The sequence below is a fragment of the Parambassis ranga genome, chromosome 5 (assembly GCF_900634625.1).
Source record: "Parambassis ranga chromosome 5, fParRan2.1, whole genome shotgun sequence".
NCBI lineage: Eukaryota > Metazoa > Chordata > Actinopteri > Ambassidae > Parambassis > Parambassis ranga.
The window spans coordinates 21,045,165-21,061,928 of record NC_041026.1 but is presented as its reverse complement, the minus strand read 5'-3'; the positions used below and the strand labels follow the sequence as shown (position 1 = coordinate 21,061,928).

The following is a 16,764-nucleotide window of genomic DNA, read 5'->3' as shown; positions in this document are numbered from 1 at the left end:
GACAGTAGGAGTAGGAGACAGTAACTCCTATCATCAACCTCTGCATAAACTGCATTAATCACAAAAGATAAATGAGGGCAGAAGATTATAGGTGACTGTGGAGCCTTATCTAAGATACCTGGTCAGACAATGTAAGAGACTAATCATTTTCATGAAAAAACAATCATAGTGGCAAAGCTGTAAGCAACCACAGCCTGAGCAGCTGGTCTCATGTTTAAATTATTTATTTTATTTTACATGTACAATAATCAGGATATATGGCTATTTCCTGATATATATAGGTCTATATGTCATGCCATGTCCCTGTCTTGGCCACTGCCCAGGACACGTTTGCAAAAAAGGTCAATTCAAGGGTTAAACAATGTCCATGCATGAATTCATACAGAAAGGTAAAAACATTTTTTTGAGTATCCTTTTATTCATCCTCTCTGATGTTTGTTGTTTACAAGTGAGATTGCTTTTCTTTAATGTACTCACTCTTTGGTGAAAACATTATATGATGGCGCCCTCTGCTGGTTACTTACGTTAAAGCTGCACCCGGAAGGTGTAGCCGGTGAGGTTCCTTCTAAAGGAGACTCCAGCTTTCATAATAAAGCAATTATATTGTCAACAATGATATGATTAGCGAATGTTGCCAGTGAAAAGCATAGAGATGGCACTGCTATGTATATAAATAGAAATGTCCCCCGTCGTGTTAAGTTAGCTAATGATACTTCGACCGGAGGTGCAATATTTTCTTTATTTGATTTGATTTATTTATTTGATTTATACTTTAGATGTATGTCTTTTTTAAATCACCACTCTGCAGGTATATTAATATGATTAATATTTCCACTCATTTGGCAGGTGTGAAATACAGTATTATTATAAAATAGGCTTTTATTCTGAAGAGAATAAACCGGAAGGGTGTCAGTGTTGTTGCTGTGAGGCGGAAGCTCGTCTTTCCCTCGTGTGTGTCAGGTTGGTCCTGTTCCATTTAGCACATTTAACGGGACTGAGTATTAAAATAGTATTATTAGCTTTACGGTTTAACCTGGGGGCTCATGTATAAGTAAACATTATTATGGAGAAGCCTTTCACTATAAGAGTCGTATGAACAGTAACTTACGAAACCAACTTTAAGTTCCTGCTATTATTAGCCAGCTAAGTTAACAGTTAACTCTACATCGTTTAACAGCGTTTCATGCTAACATACGTTAATGTGATACCACAGGAGAATCCTCCGCAAATGGCTCTTTGTTGAATATAACATCTAGAGCATTGACAGGCTAAATATCTCACAAACTGGTGTCTTTCTAGGCGAGCTGTTGGTGGCCTATCACATATATTATACACGTCTGTGTCCAGTCAGGAAGAGGCCAGAGATCCAGTATGTCCTCCCAGGGAGATGCTGCTGCAGAGCAGGACTCTGATGCAGTGGGACCATGCACTGAGACTGATGTCACCATTGGAGACATCATCACTGTTACCATAGGAGCTACTGTACCCACAGGGTTTGAGCACACTGCTGCAGAGGAGGTCAAAGAGAAAATAGGAGTAGATGCACGAATCAGCAAAGATCGTGGTCGCATATACTTTCCAATAACTACTGATAAGCTTTTTCAGGTAGGCGATCTGACTATCAGACATTTAACAGAAGAAAACACTGTTGTATGGTGTGTAAAATCTGTGTGTGTCTGCAGGTCCATCTTCTGAGGTCTGTAGACAACCTGTTTGTTGTGGTTGAAGAATTTGACCATTACCAGTTCAAACAATCAAAGGTAACCCAGTTGTAGCTGATGTTAAGGGCATATTTTTGATTGTCAGCATAACAAACACTGTGGTTTGTGCAGGAGGACACGCTGATGGAGCTACAGCAGCTTGCCTCTAAGCTCCCCTGGACTAATGCCCTAGAAGTCTGGAAACAAAATGGAGCCCTAAAAAAAAAGAAAAGCCACCGGAGAGGAGGAAATACCACCAAAGTTAAACCAAACAATGAGGCTGGTGATGAAGTTGTTGCTGACAGTGAGCAGCAAGAGCAGTCAGAGGTGCTGACTGCTGCTGAAGGTCAGTCGAAGCCGGAGGGCACACCCGACTCAGAGACCCGTGAACAGGAAGCACAAGAGGCAGCACCTGAGGCCAAAGTCATCAAGTTCCGTGTGACATGCAGCAGGGCTGGTGATAAACACAGCTTTTCCTCAAATGAGGCAGCCAGAGACTTTGGTGGGGCTGTGCAAGAATTCTTCCAGTGGAAAGCAGACATGACTAAGTTTGACATAGAGGTACGCATACCTGTTCGCAAGCCAAAAGAAACTCTGCTTGTTCAGATAATGTTTCAAGATATTAGGTAATGTTTAGTTTAAGGATTAACAATAGAAGCGATAACAAATCAATTATGTCACATTTCCATCAAGTTCACATCAGTTCACATCACATCATGTGATGAGTTGAAAAGTGCCTAAAGGGCAAAGACTGGAGGTGATGTGTGTGTTTCTTAAATTAATGAAACAACTTGATGATGACGATGTGATGACAGCTGTCTGAAAATTATGTCATAGGGCGTGTTATCAAAAACAACCGTGTAGTATTTCAGTCAATGATTAAGAAATTTAGTGTAAAAGTAAATCAATTAAAGGCTTTTATTCATTCCACCATCATGCAATATAGATATGTTCAGTAAAGATCTCATTGTTTTGTTTCTGTGTCTCCTGAAGGTCTTACTGAACATACATAATGAAGAGGTTGTTATTGGTATTGCACTTACTGAAGAAAGTCTTCATCGGAGAAACATCAGCCACTTTGGACCGACTACTCTGCGGTCCACTTTGTGCTATGGCATGCTCAGGTATCACCTCTAACAGTATCTCCTTCAACACAGGATGTTACACCTTTATGCTGCATCACTGTTCTGTTGTTAAAGAGGTGATTTAGCCTCTAATACATTTATTTATAAAACTTTATTAGTCCCACAGAGGGGACATTTCTTGCTGCCAAGCGATGTCATACAATGACCTGGCAAGGCGTGCCATACACCAGTGAGTACACTGGAGGCTATGTGGGCAAGTGCCTTGCCCAAGGACACACAACAGTGACTAGGGAGGAGTTGGGATCGAAACACCAACCTTCTGGTTATTGTACAACCCTGCTATACCACTGAGCCACTGCTGCCCCCCCCCCTTTTTTTTTTTTTTTTTACAGCAGCACAGGTTATGTGAAGAGGATAAATCAATAATGCAATTAGGTTATAAAATCAAAGGTTTTCCAATCTTTTGGACTGGACACGTGTTCAGATTGTGTCAGAGCATATGTGATCACGCCACCCTTCCCCACCTACATACAGGTGTATCCAGTGTCATCACACTAGCCAAGAAAAGCTGTTTTTCTATTGAGGAGCATCTGCAAGTCACAGCTCACTGTGTTTATTCTTAGGCGTGACAAAAGAACCAAAGAACACTTCTGCTAACTCACAGATTCTGTTTCCAAGATAAGCAACCAATGTACGTGCATTAAAAAGTGGGGATGATTGATTGGTGCACTTAATTTAGATTTCGAATTTTTACAGTTAAATCTTTGTCCTAAACATTAGAAAAAAACCAAGAACAAGTTTTGACACTCTTTGAAATGAGTTCCTTCTTATGAACAGTGTTATAATGGGCAGGAGATCAGCATTACCTCTATTAGCTGGGATGCATGTAAATTACTGCTTTGTTTGTCATGTAAGCAGAGTGCTCAGAAATACACTATTAGATTGTAAAAACATCATTTTAGTTGTAAATAATTCCAGAACAAAGGTCTGGCAGTAGAGACTTTCCAAAACAATAATACTGTTTTTCAGATGTAGAACCAGTAACTGATCCACAGTAAACTTTCATGATGTGTTGTGTATCTGTGTGTCTTTTAACTTGACGGACTATTGCACAGTTGAAAAACAAAACATCTTTGTGCGCATTCAGAAAGAATGACATCATCACGAACAAAGAAAAATAACAATGCAGGACTGTGCCCACAGTGGCACTATAAATATGACTTGGATGCTGTTCAGGTATTTAACATTTAGAGTGTAGACACTAATTAGATAAGTGACACACAATAGCCTTCTAGGAGAAAGAACAGAGCTGTTCATCGGGAGGAGTTGGGCTGGTCGCTGTTTATGAGGATCATGTTGTGTGAGTAGGAGGATTTTTTTTGGTAAAGTATTTATAATGCTGTGACAGATTACTGGGTAGAATGAATGAAACATGCTTTTGGAAGGAGAACAGTGTATTAAGTGGATAAAGTTTCAGAAGTGATTACAGCAGAAATGATGGAGGCTCAGTTTGTAGAGCAGATTATCCACTGATTGTAATGTTGCCTCCTCCATGTGCTGATGTGTCGGTAGCTGCTCTTGATGACATATATTATGAATGTGTAATGAATGTGTTTCTGTGAACTCAAAGCATTTATTACCAAATGCAGAACTTGTATTATGTACCGTCCTTATAACACAGTGTTATTTTCTTATTCCATTGTCTGTTGACAGGCTGTGTAAACCTCAGGCATCTGATATTATACTCGATCCTATGTGTGGGACAGGAGCCATACCACTGGAGGTGAGACGTGCTGTGAGACATATCACAGATAAACACTTAACCACCTAATGGGAGCGACTGATTGACTTTAAGTTAGTTGTTTATTCTTCCAGTTTGCTTGCTATGTCGCCTACATTACCTGAATGCTGCTATACAACCGGCTGCTCACATCGAGGAAGCAGAATTATTCACTGATGACCTTTACATCACAATAAGGGTCATTGTGTGTCATGTCATATTTCCCAGGGTGCCATAGAATTCAACAGTGCCTTCTACATTGCTGGTGACAACAATGACATGGCAGTTAATCGCACTGTCAATAACATCTGTCACATCCAGAAACGGAGGGCAGACAAGGGAAGGTGGGATTGTAACACATGAAGCCCTCACGTAAACCATAAGAGATGTCACTGTATTAATGTAAACTCTTTGGTTTTTGTTTCAACAGCCATCCTGGATTGCCTATTGACACAGTTAGGTGGGATCTGAGCAATTTACCCATAAGGACCAGCTCTGTTGATATAATCATCACTGACATGCCCTTTGGGAAGAGGTACCAAGACAACAGTTTGATTAAACATATTGCTTTAACTAAAGTTTAGACGTGATTTATGCCACACAGCAGACACCACAGTCTGATGGTAATGATCACTATGTGCTTTTTTCAAAAGGATGGGCTCTAAGAAGAAGAACTGGGATCTGTACCCCTCTTGCCTCAGAGAAATGGCTCGTGTGTGCAGACCAGGCTCAGGAAAGGCTGTTCTCTTGACGCAAGACAAAAAATGCTTTTCCAAGGTAACCATTTGCTCTGATTACAAACATTTGGACAAAGAACTTTTTTCCAGGAATATGAAACACAGACTCGGTCATGTTCGGTCTTGCTACTGTCTTCCTGATAATGATGTATGCTACCTGTGGTTTACTTGCTGATATTGCTTACAAATGTCAGTTTCAGTCAGTTTGACACAGCCAAGCACACTTCATGTTAGTTCCTATCAGTACACGCAGCTCTGAACTCACAATTAACACATTGAATGAAGGAAGTTTTACAGAAGATACTTATACAAAGGTGTGAAATTGTCCTCTACAAAAAAATCACTTTTGTTTCAGTTAAATACCCCTGATATACTGAAGATAGTATAAATTCAGTGGAATACACTGTACCTGGGCAGCACTGATCTAGAGCTATACTGACTCATTAGTCCATTTTATGGGTGTTGCCCACTGTTTCCATGTTAGCAGTGATGTAGTCTGCCTAAACTCACGATTATTCCAAATACAGGCTAAGTGGCTGTGCACGAGTGGAGCTGAGGCATTCTATGGGACCGGGTAGTTTTGTATTTTTGGAGCCCCCCCTCAGAGAGAGAAATGCAGTTTTTGACACTACAGTATGGGCCTTAGATTTTGTACAAAACTACAGCTGTTATTTCTTCACACGTTGGTGATCATTTTAGTTAATTTGTGAACAATTCAAGCTTTTTTCTAAACTAATAATCTTACTTTGAATACTGTGTTTTCAGCAAGCAAACAAGCAACACTGGGCAGAAACAAACGCACAACAAAAAAGCATTGATTTTAGTGTAGCCACCATGGTAGGACACGACCTGTTCCTGTTATGTCCCTGTTACTCCTGTTATATTCCTGTTGAACAGGTGCAGATTTTTATCAGTGATGAATAAATTAGAGGTACTGCAGATTTAATGTTTAACCTAAAGCCAGGTAATATAATACGAGGTGGGTTGGAACAGACATAGAAGATGCAGCAAATCACTCTTTAAATGTTATTAATTGCAGATCAGGGCTGATGAGGTTGGACCTGTCCACCCTGTGATGGAGCAGACATGTTCACAGTACAATGTGCTCCACCCGAGGACAATTTGGATTGTTTGCATTTCAGCCTTTTATTATTCATTGTTCAGCTTTTCACACACTTCAGTGAGCTTGAGATGGAGGTGTGTTAAGATTGAGAAACTGAATAGTGCTTTGTGTATAAATAGAAAAGCTGTTGCCACAGGGAAATTCTAAAAATAGCCCCTTTCTGCAGCAATTTGTAACCATGTTTGTTTTCTGAGATGCAAAAAAGGTTGCTCTTGGTGACCTTCCTGTAAGAAGGGGTCACACTATCACAGGAGTCTACTGATCTCTGAGACAGTTACAGAAGAAAATCAGGAAGAAACTCTGAAGCTCCCACATGAATGGATTTATAGCTGCAACCAGGAATGTGGATATCAAGTCATCCACACCTGCCTCCTTCAGATACCTGCACACTGCTACCTCTTTCACTGGGAGACAATCTTATTGACCCAATGGAGGGGCTACAGTTGGAGGGAGACAAAATTATGCAGTGTGTCTGCAGCTGTGAATCTTATCGGGGTAGAAGGAGTCGTAAAAAAAAGACCATCTGAATATGTTCTAGGAAAACCTGACGCAGTCAGCAGCAAAACTGCATCTAGGTTGTTTTCTTCTCCAACATGACACATTAGAAATAGATCTCCTCTAGTTATGAACTACCTGTTGCTGTTATCAAACAAAAAGGATGCATACATTGACTATAAGCTAATTATATTATTAATTAGTATGATTTTAACCTTGTTATTTTTAGGTTTTGGGCCAGTGTTGTTGGTACAACTTCAGTCATTTAGCAGTGATTATTTGTAAAAGTATTTTTTACGCGGCTCTTCATCAAGGGTAAATAACCTGAACTTGTTCTTCTGCTTCGTAGCTCACATACGGCATCAATTTATCCTTAAATAAACACTCACAGTTACTCGGTCTGTCTCATGGAAAAAGACTTTTAACGGCTGTACTTGTCTAAACTAGTTATTTTACGTAAAACAAATGTTTAATTTTGTTAGTCTCACTTAACAAGATTTATGTTGTCTCCAGGCCATCTCAAGGATGGGAGGACTGTGGAGGAAGCTGCACACTGTTTGGGTCAACGTAGGGGGTTTACATGCTGGAGTCTACCTCCTCAAGCGGACCACGGCCGTGTTTGGTCAAACTCCCGAGGACGTCTATGAATCACAAGGAAAGGTTGATGACAAAGATGACAGTCAGCACTCTTAATTTACATTCTGCAGTTATGTTTGAGGACGTGTTTTTATATCCTCTTTATCAACATTGTTTATGTAAAGCAGAGCAAACAGTATTATTATTTTTATTTTCTCACTGGGTTTAAAAACTGGAAATAAGTCAAGTTAAGGCAGCAGATTAATGGTTCTCATTTGTCATGTTCAGAAAGGATTGCACCCCTCAGATTAGCAGAGCTGTACAGGAGCTACACATTGGATTAATAAAGGTTCGGTCATTGTGTCAGTCCATTGTCTCCTTCACTTTACTTTACTTTCCCAGTTTAGACTGATGTGGGTAAAAGATGAAGCAGAGGTGTTTTCTCCTTTTTCAGCACATTAAACCTGCTTTGCACCTAATTTCTTCATATTTCAGATTCATACATGACATAAGCAGAAAACAAGTGAGGACATGAAGAGCAAACTTCAACCGAGAAGGAAGTGTGTTACTCAGGGACAGCAGCACTGCAGCATACGTGAACAGCAGCAGGCTGCAGTATACTTCAGCCTCCTGTAGTAAGTCACTGCCAAGCCCTAAACACAGGACGGAGATTCCCAAACAGAATGTCCTGAAAATTTAATTACATTTGTCTGAAGTCATTTTAAACAGAGACGAGCTCTGTCATCTTCTGTTCATCATTTATACAGCAATGATTGACATGCAGGAGGATTTTAACTATTATAGGTAACTTACAAGTGACAACTGGTGTTGGAAAATTATACTGGTTTTAGCCATTTAAGAAAATGTTGGGGAAAAAATCATATCAAACATCAAAGGTGGTGCTGCCTATAGTAAATCATTGTGTGAGTGTGTACAGTCAATGAAAATGATTTTTGACAGACAAAATGCACAGTAGAGATTAAAAGGCATTTTGTTGTGTTTAAATGTCATTTTTTGTCACAGTGATTAAAATGTGATATTAACATTGAGGAGAAATCATAAATAATAAAACATCACATTGAGTGCTTAAAAATACAGTTTATGGACAATACAACCTTTAAAATGATACAGACTGTTTCTTTATATTGTGACTGGGCTTCTTAACTCTGGCCCCTGAAAAATGTGGCTTTTACAAATAAAACTATGAAAGAAACTAATAATTACTAAAACTAAATATATTTAATAACATATACAAATACAAATGAAAACACCACAATTACTCTTAAGGCTAACTGGAAGTAAACCAATCAAATCTGAATTAGAAGTTTTAGAAAAGTAGCCTAATCCCAAAAGCTTTCCATGGGCTCATCCTCTCTGACAGCATGTCCACGGTTAGGTCAATAAAAAGTCAACAAAATGTGAATATTCCAGCGTCGCCCTCCAAATATTTTGACTGTCTCTCCTGAACGGAAGTGGCTGTGTTCGTGTGAAACGTGCCCTGACAGGAATTAACTCTCATTTCCTGCTGTCACTGGATAAGTCACCGGTGGGTGACGTCGTTGTGTTATAGTGTCGCTTCTATACAATGACGCGTCCGCTTCTGTTATGTCTGAGCGGCGACGTGATGACGCGGCGGTGATGAAGAGGAGATCACCGTGGGTTGTACACTATTTATGTGAGGGCTGGCCGAACTCTGCACACACTCTGCGGAGCGGATACGTGAAGACTCCACGCGAGATGATCTGGACGGTCCTTCTGCTGGTCCTGCTCTATGTCATCCTCACGCGCAGGTCAAGGTGAGTAACCACCTGTTTGTCCTTTAAACACACCGAGTCAGGACTGTTGCAGCATGTGTGTGTGTACTGATGTGATGCTGCAGTAATAACATTGTGGTTATGTTGTTAATGAAGCGACCATTTAGAGTTTAGTGGGCTGTTCCTGCTTCAGTTTGATTTCAAAGGATTTGTTTTTTTTTTCTTCTTTGTGCCAAATTACAAATGGAAATCTGTGACATTTCTGTGATGCAATAATCCCTGTAATAATGGAGGCTGAGCTAAAGATGCACAGAAAAAAAGCTCTCTATTTCTTTTCTTCAGATCTAAGGGTGAGCCACCTCTAGACAGAGGACTCATCCCATGGTTAGGACATGCGCTTGAGTTTGGAAAAGATGCTTCTAAATTCATAAATCGAATGAAGATGAAACATGGCAACATTTTCACCGTGAGTACAAGCTGATTATATTTTTTAGTCAAGAATGAAGTAGAATTTTTAATTATAATCCCACAGCAAACTCTCTATATTATTTAATTTAATGTAATCCTGAAATAATCTTTTAAATTCAAAGAAGACAGATTCTGTTATGTGCGTCGGTTTCACACATAATCTTGAAAGTTTTTATGCTAATTTTTGTTTTTTTTTAGTTATTGCAACTGTGTCTGATAAGGGAAGTGAATTTTAATCCAGACCTGTTGTGGAAATTTCTGCTGGTTTCATTATTAGAAAAAACAAATAATCCAGATGAGGCAGTAATACTGCTCTCCCACCGTTCTCTTATTAGAATGTGTTTCAGTTTACACAATCATACAACCTTGATTTATATTAACATAAGATCAGTATTTAATTTGTTTCTATATTGTGTTACTGTTGGACAAGATATTGAGAACAATAATTATAACTTATTGTAATAGGAAAAGGGTTAGTATGGTGTAAAGCAGTAACACAGCGGCTGCTTTATGTCTCATTTCTGGTCTTGGTGCTCTGCAGGTCCGTGCTGCTGGGCGCTACGTGACTGTGCTGCTGGATCCACACTCATACGACACAGTCATCGAGGACTCAGATTCCCTGGACTTCACCCGCTATGCCCAGGTGCTCATGGAGAGGATCTTCAACCTGCAGCTCCCACATCATCAGCCGGCCAAAGCAAAAGCAATGATGAAAAGGTTCAATTTCATTTTCATTATTAGTTCACGTGGAATCAAAAATGTTTTGGAGAATTCCCCCACCCATGAATAGTATAAGTGTGTATTCCTGGAGATCGCTGTTCCCATTCGAAGGTTCTTGTTTTGTTATTGCGGTATTGTTGTCCAAAGAGTTCATTTATTGTGCTTTTATTGTGAAAGAAAACAGGAACTCCCCAGGGAATCCTTGACACATTCAAGGCACACTGCCTTCTTCAGGTTCCCTCAGAGTTATGCTGCTTCACACCTCCTGTTCTTTGTGCACAATGTTACGCAGTTAAATACTATACTTAGGTCATAATAGCTTGGTATTCTTTAAAATAATGTGTCACTGAGTGTTTGCTAAAATACCATCAATCAGTGTCATGGGATTTACATGTTCTCTAACCTTTTGTGTTTCAGGCATTTTCATGGAATAAATTTAGCCACTCTTAACAGCACCATGAGCAGAAACCTGCAGGCCTTGTTGAAAGCCGAGATGACTCCAAACCAGAAAGACTGGAAAGAGGAGGGACTGTTCGACTTGTCCTACAGCTTACTCTTTAAGTAAGAACAAACTTCCTCCAACTCACACACACACATAGTATGCTATTAATTATTTCAAAAGAGGCATTCAGGTAAACAGTTTACACACCAGTCAGCCCTGTGGTCCTCTGTTTGTAAATGCAACAAGAATAATGTAGCATGGCTGCGTTCCAAATGTTCCGAGTCACCTTTCCGGTCCAGCGTTTTAGCTGAGTGGATGTGAATTAAATTGTAGTCTTTCATAATGAGCCTCGTTGACTAAACAAAGGAGAAAGCAGGTTAGGAGAACGCTTACGGTGACACAATGACGTCTTGTATGAGGAGATGCTTTATGTACAGAGTTGTAGAGGTGTGCCAGTGGAAACATAGTTGCAAACAGAAGACTGTGCGTGGGTTGGTTATCTTTCCATCACAACAAAATAGCTGTGTATCTATCAGTGGAGAGTTTCGCACATTCTTACACTTTCGTACCTCTTCTTCCTCCACAGGACGGGGTACCTGACACTGTTTGGAGGAGAGCAGAACAACAACAGCACAGATCCCTCCATTGTCTATGAGGAGTACAAGAAGTTCGACGGTCTATTAACCAAACTGGCGAGGGGCACACTGAAATCAGGTACGAACACAGACTGCATCCATTCCTGACAAGTATTACAGCTCAAAGGAGGAGGGCATTATTAATATCTATTAGCATTCAAACCCAGTCACATGCTCAAACCTGTCGTCATGGGCAGATTGTTGCTAGGTGTACTTTGGTTTGCTCACAAAGTTGCTGACCTGACATTGTTTTACAAGTTTTTTTCAAGCCCCACAAAAGTTCTGCCAAGTTATATGATCTGAAGTCTCTTCAGATATAACTCTGCACCTCACACCAACACAAACGTCTGTAGATGGATAATTAGCACTGCAGGCTGCAGAACAATGAATGTTTTGGGGATTTGATGTGCACTCTCCCCTTTAAAAACCACATCAGTTGTTTCGAAACTTTAGAAGGATTTAAGTGTTATTACAAGTCATGCGTCAGCGGAGAGTAATTGGCTTTGAACATCTTTACTGTTTACATCTGTCACTGTGTCTGAGCTAATGGAGGTTTGACATCATTGATTAACATTCTCTCAGTTTTGTTTTGTGGTTGCCGTGGTGAGGTGCACTTACTCAGTAGCTTACATAGTGTCTAGGAGTGTTATTAAAGGATTCCCAGTTCATCATCGCAGAGCTCTACAGACTGTGATCCAACCTGTACTTGTAGCTCACTTCAGTCACAACATGCAGCCTTATTTCCCCCCGGCCATGTCTCCCCTTTGTTTACTGTTATGTCAGTGGTTGTGATTTCATCTGGCCTGCCCACTCTATACTGAAAGGCAGCCAGTTACAATATTATCATGTACCTCCTCCAGTTGTACGTGTCATAACTAAGTGTTTCAGTGTTTCTCTCCCACCACTTGTGCACATCGTATCTGAAATTTCACTCGTTGGAGCTTGTTTATCTTTTGTATGTGACTTATTTGGTTTTTGACTTTGTGATGTTTATCTGACAGAGGAAAAGAGGACAGCACAGAGTGTTCAGAAAAGGCTTTGGGAGCTTTTGGCTCCAGCAGGTCTGACTGAGGACTCTGGGTCTAACCCCTGGCTTCATGCCTACAGGCGGCTCCTGCAGGGGGAGGGGACCGATGAGGAGACACAGAAAAAGGCTGTGCTGATGCAACTCTGGGCGACACAGGTGAGTCACAAAGAGGTCAAACGTCCAGCAACACTTGTGTATGAAATAAATTTATCACTTGATGTATATTGGCTCATGGCCCTTATCAGCATCAGCATGACTGCAAAACTACATTCTTATTAAGATGTAAATGTACATCCACATTATATTAGCCAGTGCAGTACCAGTCTGGTAATGAAGGGGCTGAAAAACAATAAACATAACTGTTTTTTGCTTCATAAACTGCAAAATACAGAATAATGCCCCCACAACTCATTAAAATAATTATAAGAAGGCATCATGTCTATTAAAGCCTTCTGATAATAAAAAAGCAAAGTCTAACATACTTCTCTCTTTTTTCCTGAAAACAAATATATAATGAAATAAGATACTTCTCATGTCGTCACATCTTGCATCATGACTGGTTAGATCATTTTAGGCGAGTCAGATGACAAAGAAAAAAGTTCTTTCATGTGCAAAGCAAAGACTTACACCCATGATCACATCCAGAGATTAGTCAAGTCACCTCCTTAGTCAGTCAGATGAACCTGATAGCATTATGACACTGTGAGGTTGTTTCTGTCCTACACGTCTCCAAGGAAACTCAAATTTAAGTAAGATTTGGGGTGCGGTGCTCTCATACAGCACATGGGGGTGCTGTTCATCTTTCTGTGGTGTGAATTGTCTGCCTTTGGCAAGGCCAGCTGCACAGATTTGACAGCTATTGATGGTGCTGAGAACATTTTTTGGCATTGACCACTGATTTGACTATTTTTTTGTGTCAAAATGAAAGAAGCTGAAATTTTATGGACATTGTTCAGATGATTTTTTTTCCTGGATAAAACTACTAGAGCACTGTGAACAATTATGCTGAGTGGATGTCTGAAAAAAATAATCATTTCCACATTTTCAAGACAAAAAGTCTTTTTTTTGTATTAGTTCAGCATCAAGTATTTGGAATATGAGATGAGCTGCTCTACTTGAGTGCTGAGTGTTCCTTAGAGCTGGACTTGGTCCTGACTCATGCTGACTTGCCTGCAGCTCTCCTGGAGGGGTTTATTTTCTTCTCTTAACCTGTAGGTGACTGTTGCACATCCTTTTTTGCACTTTTCATCCCTGTTTATTTTCACTTAATTACGAGTCCTAATTAATAAAGTAAATATATGTGCATGCTGCGCTGAGGTAATAGTTATAACAGTTGGCCTATGTCATGCCCCAATGACAAAACATTTTTTGTGGCAACATTGAAACGGCTTAATTTTATTTACTATGTTGAATTTCTAAGTCATTCTGTCTTTTATGTGTCCTCTGTGCTTTTCCATAAAGCTGAACAATTTTAATGTCCTGCCCTTGGATACAGGCAGATGGCAGGGGACCTCAGGTTTCCAGTGGCTTTCCTTTTTAAGTAAACCATTACTGCACTGTGCTTTGACAGCAGTAAAACAATCCAGAGCATGGTTCTTCTCATCCCACAACACATGAAAGGAAGACCATACTTTATGATCTTTCAGCACTAAAAAAATAATTTGGCTTTTTGATTTAGGCGATCTTAACCTTGGCTGAAATTTCTGAGTCTCAACAAAAGGAAGAGTTTAGAACTGAGGCTTTCATGTGATGTTTTTATTTGTCAAATAAGCACCTGCGCTGTCACTATGCAACGCCAGAGTGAGAGACCTTATCATCAGCCTCATGTGAGTCTTTGTTTGTTTCCAGGGTAATGTTGGTCCTGCTTCTTTTTGGCTGCTCGGATACTTGTTGACAAATCCTGAAGCTCTGATTGCGGTGAGGAGGGAGTTTAGCCAGATCTCACAGATGGAAACCTCAGAGGCTCCTCTCACAGACAGACCCACGAGCACCCCGGTGTTTGGTGAGTACAGTGTAAACAGTGAGGCCACTGTTTAACACAAGTGAGGATGTGATTGTGTTGCCATGAAAATGACAAATATAGGCCTGAATTTCTTTTTTTTATACATGTATGTATGTATATATATATATATATATATATATATGTAAGCAGCATGCACTATGCTTCAGTCTGATGGATGAAAATTGTCATTATGTGCAGTAACAATTTAGTGCAAAACATATAGGCTAATAAATAAGTTTTGAAGACAAAAATTACAATGAATAATATAAAAAAACAGAAATATTTTGCACAAATATATGTGAACCAAAATGTGCAGTTATTAACAACCACTTACCACTGCCCTTTCTCAGATAGTGCCTTGGAAGAGGCCCTAAGACTCACTGCTGCCCCCTTCATCACAAGAGAAGTAGTGCAGGAAAAGACCCTCCACATGGCTGACGGCCAGCAGTACAGACTAAGAAAAGGAGACAGAGTGTGTTTGTTCCCCTTCATCAGCCCTCAAATGGACCCCGAGATCCACCACGAGCCACAGGTCAGTTGTTCTTTGTCCTTTTAATAATGAGCGTTTCCATTTTCCAGCCTCTTCACTCGGTCAAAACCTTCCTGAGCTGCCAACAGGAATAGTAGTAATTGTCTTAGAGGCAGAAGTAAGTGTAATTGGCATCTGTGGTTGTTTATATAAGATGGAATCAACGCCTACACAAAGCTGACCCTGTATTACCCAGTGAGAGGTCAAATCCAGAGCTGCAGGCCATTGAAGGATTATCAGAGCACGGGAAGAGCTAATAGGCGTGGGAAGGACATTACAAGGCTGCATTAAAAAAAAAATCTTTCCACCAGTAACTGGACAAACTAACAGCCTTTGAAGTTTATGTTTGAGTGCTTGAATCTAATATCTGCTGTTTCCTCTCCAGAAATACAAGTACAACCGCTTCCTGAATGAAGATGGATCAGTGAAGAGGGATTTTTATAAAGGAGGGAAGCGGCTGAAATATTACACCATGCCGTGGGGCGCAGGCACCAACGGCTGTGTGGGAAAGCAGTTTGCCATCAATACCATCAGACAGTGAGTGTCCTACATTTTACACACCGCCATAGGTTTACAGTTTGGTGAGGGCCTCTCAATGTTCCACAGTAGAGTTTATCCTAATAATTATTAATCCTTATTAATAATCCTATCCTAATTAATCCTATTATTATTAAGCAATTTCCCCCCATGGGGTTAATAAAGTATTTATGTTTCTGATTGTGGTTATTTCCTTTCATACATGTTTTCTCCCCAGGTTTGTTTACATGGTGTTGACTAACTATGAGTTGGAGCTGTGTGACCCAAATGCTCAGATGCCAGAGATAAATGCCAGCCGCTATGGATTTGGGATGCTACAACCGGAGGGAGACTTGCCCGTCCGATATAAACCCAAACACTAAGAACAGAAGCGAACACACACACACGACTTTATGTACATTTCAACATTGTTTATAGTGTCAATATGTCATTTGTACTTTTGTATTCTATATTTATAAAATGCAGTTATTTTACTATTTATCAATAAATATTCTTTTTTCTTTCAGTTCTTGTCCATTAGCCATGTATAATACACAGACTAGTTTCATGACTGACTTTAAAATGAGAATTTTTACTTTAAAGGCAGAAAACAGTTGTTGTAAAACTCTTTAAAGTCTTGACTTAATTTTTCACAAAATTTTCAGAGTAGAATTTTTGAGTTCTTTTGATTCTGTGGGGAAAAGTCTGAATGTTCTTGAAAAGTTAGGCTTTCTGTATGTTTGAATACAGAGCCGGAGTGTAATGAGTGGACTGTCTGTACTGTAAACAGAGCCGGTCACACATCTGTCACACTGACACGCCTGCTGTTTGCCAAGTAAATCACAGCGGAAAGTTTAGATTTATATGTCGTTTGAAAAGCAACCAATCAGGCCACAGATTGTGAGGTGCTCAGAGTCCAGTGATTTAAAAATGTGTCAGTGTACAGGTCTGACCTCAGTGTGGTTGTCTCAATGTTTGTGTGGATTAGTGAGTTCAACTTAATCCTACTGTGTCTTGACACCAAGCCAACCAGGTTATCTCTGCCAAGTCTGCTGACCATGCACACTTATCACCACATTTAATACGCATTCAGGTGATCACTATAATATATGCTCCTGGAGGGCTTTCAGCATATCATTTTTAGTGTTTATCTCCTGCTCCCCGAGGTTAATCCA

The 16,764-nt window shown here is 40.0% G+C and overlaps 2 protein-coding genes across 4 annotated transcripts; both read left to right on the top strand.

Annotated features, from left to right (window-relative positions):
- The first annotated feature begins 906 nt into the window (after nucleotides 1-906).
- Nucleotides 907-7,865, top strand: thumpd3 (THUMP domain containing 3). 3 transcript variants are annotated; one of them, XM_028406666.1, is made up of 10 exons: nucleotides 907-960; nucleotides 1,300-1,605; nucleotides 1,683-1,760; nucleotides 1,833-2,261; nucleotides 2,694-2,824; nucleotides 4,499-4,568; nucleotides 4,794-4,909; nucleotides 4,996-5,100; nucleotides 5,219-5,342; nucleotides 7,434-7,865. In XM_028406666.1, exons 2-10 carry the CDS (start codon nucleotides 1,372-1,374, stop codon nucleotides 7,611-7,613), a joined length of 1,467 nt encoding a protein of 488 aa, XP_028262467.1. In that variant the 5' UTR covers nucleotides 907-960; nucleotides 1,300-1,371; the 3' UTR covers nucleotides 7,614-7,865. The 3 variants fall into 3 exon arrangements, with proteins under 3 accessions (XP_028262467.1, XP_028262469.1, XP_028262468.1); XM_028406668.1 differs by having other exon boundaries at nucleotides 909-960; nucleotides 1,348-1,605; XM_028406667.1 differs by lacking the exon at nucleotides 907-960 and having other exon boundaries at nucleotides 970-1,605.
- Nucleotides 7,866-9,233: 1,368 nt separating this feature from the next.
- On the top strand, nucleotides 9,234-16,115 carry LOC114436416 (prostacyclin synthase-like). The gene is made up of 10 exons (XM_028406670.1): nucleotides 9,234-9,292; nucleotides 9,593-9,716; nucleotides 10,260-10,435; nucleotides 10,856-10,999; nucleotides 11,467-11,594; nucleotides 12,517-12,698; nucleotides 14,391-14,544; nucleotides 14,895-15,076; nucleotides 15,459-15,610; nucleotides 15,828-16,115. The coding sequence occupies exons 1-10, from the start codon at nucleotides 9,234-9,236 to the stop codon at nucleotides 15,970-15,972; spliced, it is 1,446 nt and encodes a 481-aa protein (XP_028262471.1). The 3' UTR covers nucleotides 15,973-16,115.
- The last annotated feature ends 649 nt before the right edge of the window (nucleotides 16,116-16,764 follow it).

Excerpts from the sequence above, each read along its gene's own strand:
- LOC114436416 (XM_028406670.1), top strand. The coding sequence starts at position 9,234 with ATGATCTGGACGGTCCTTCTGCTGGTCCTGCTCTATGTCATCCTCACG. Across the intron at positions 11,000-11,466 it reads TCCTACAGCTTACTCTTTAA|GACGGGGTACCTGACACTGT; the intron begins GTAAGAACAAAC and ends CTTCCTCCACAG. Across the intron at positions 11,595-12,516 it reads GAGGGGCACACTGAAATCAG|AGGAAAAGAGGACAGCACAG; the intron begins GTACGAACACAG and ends TTTATCTGACAG.
- thumpd3 (XM_028406666.1), top strand. The coding sequence starts at position 1,372 with ATGTCCTCCCAGGGAGATGCTGCTGCAGAGCAGGACTCTGATGCAGTG. Across the intron at positions 1,761-1,832 it reads ACCAGTTCAAACAATCAAAG|GAGGACACGCTGATGGAGCT; the intron begins GTAACCCAGTTG and ends TGGTTTGTGCAG. Across the intron at positions 2,262-2,693 it reads TGACTAAGTTTGACATAGAG|GTCTTACTGAACATACATAA; the intron begins GTACGCATACCT and ends TGTCTCCTGAAG.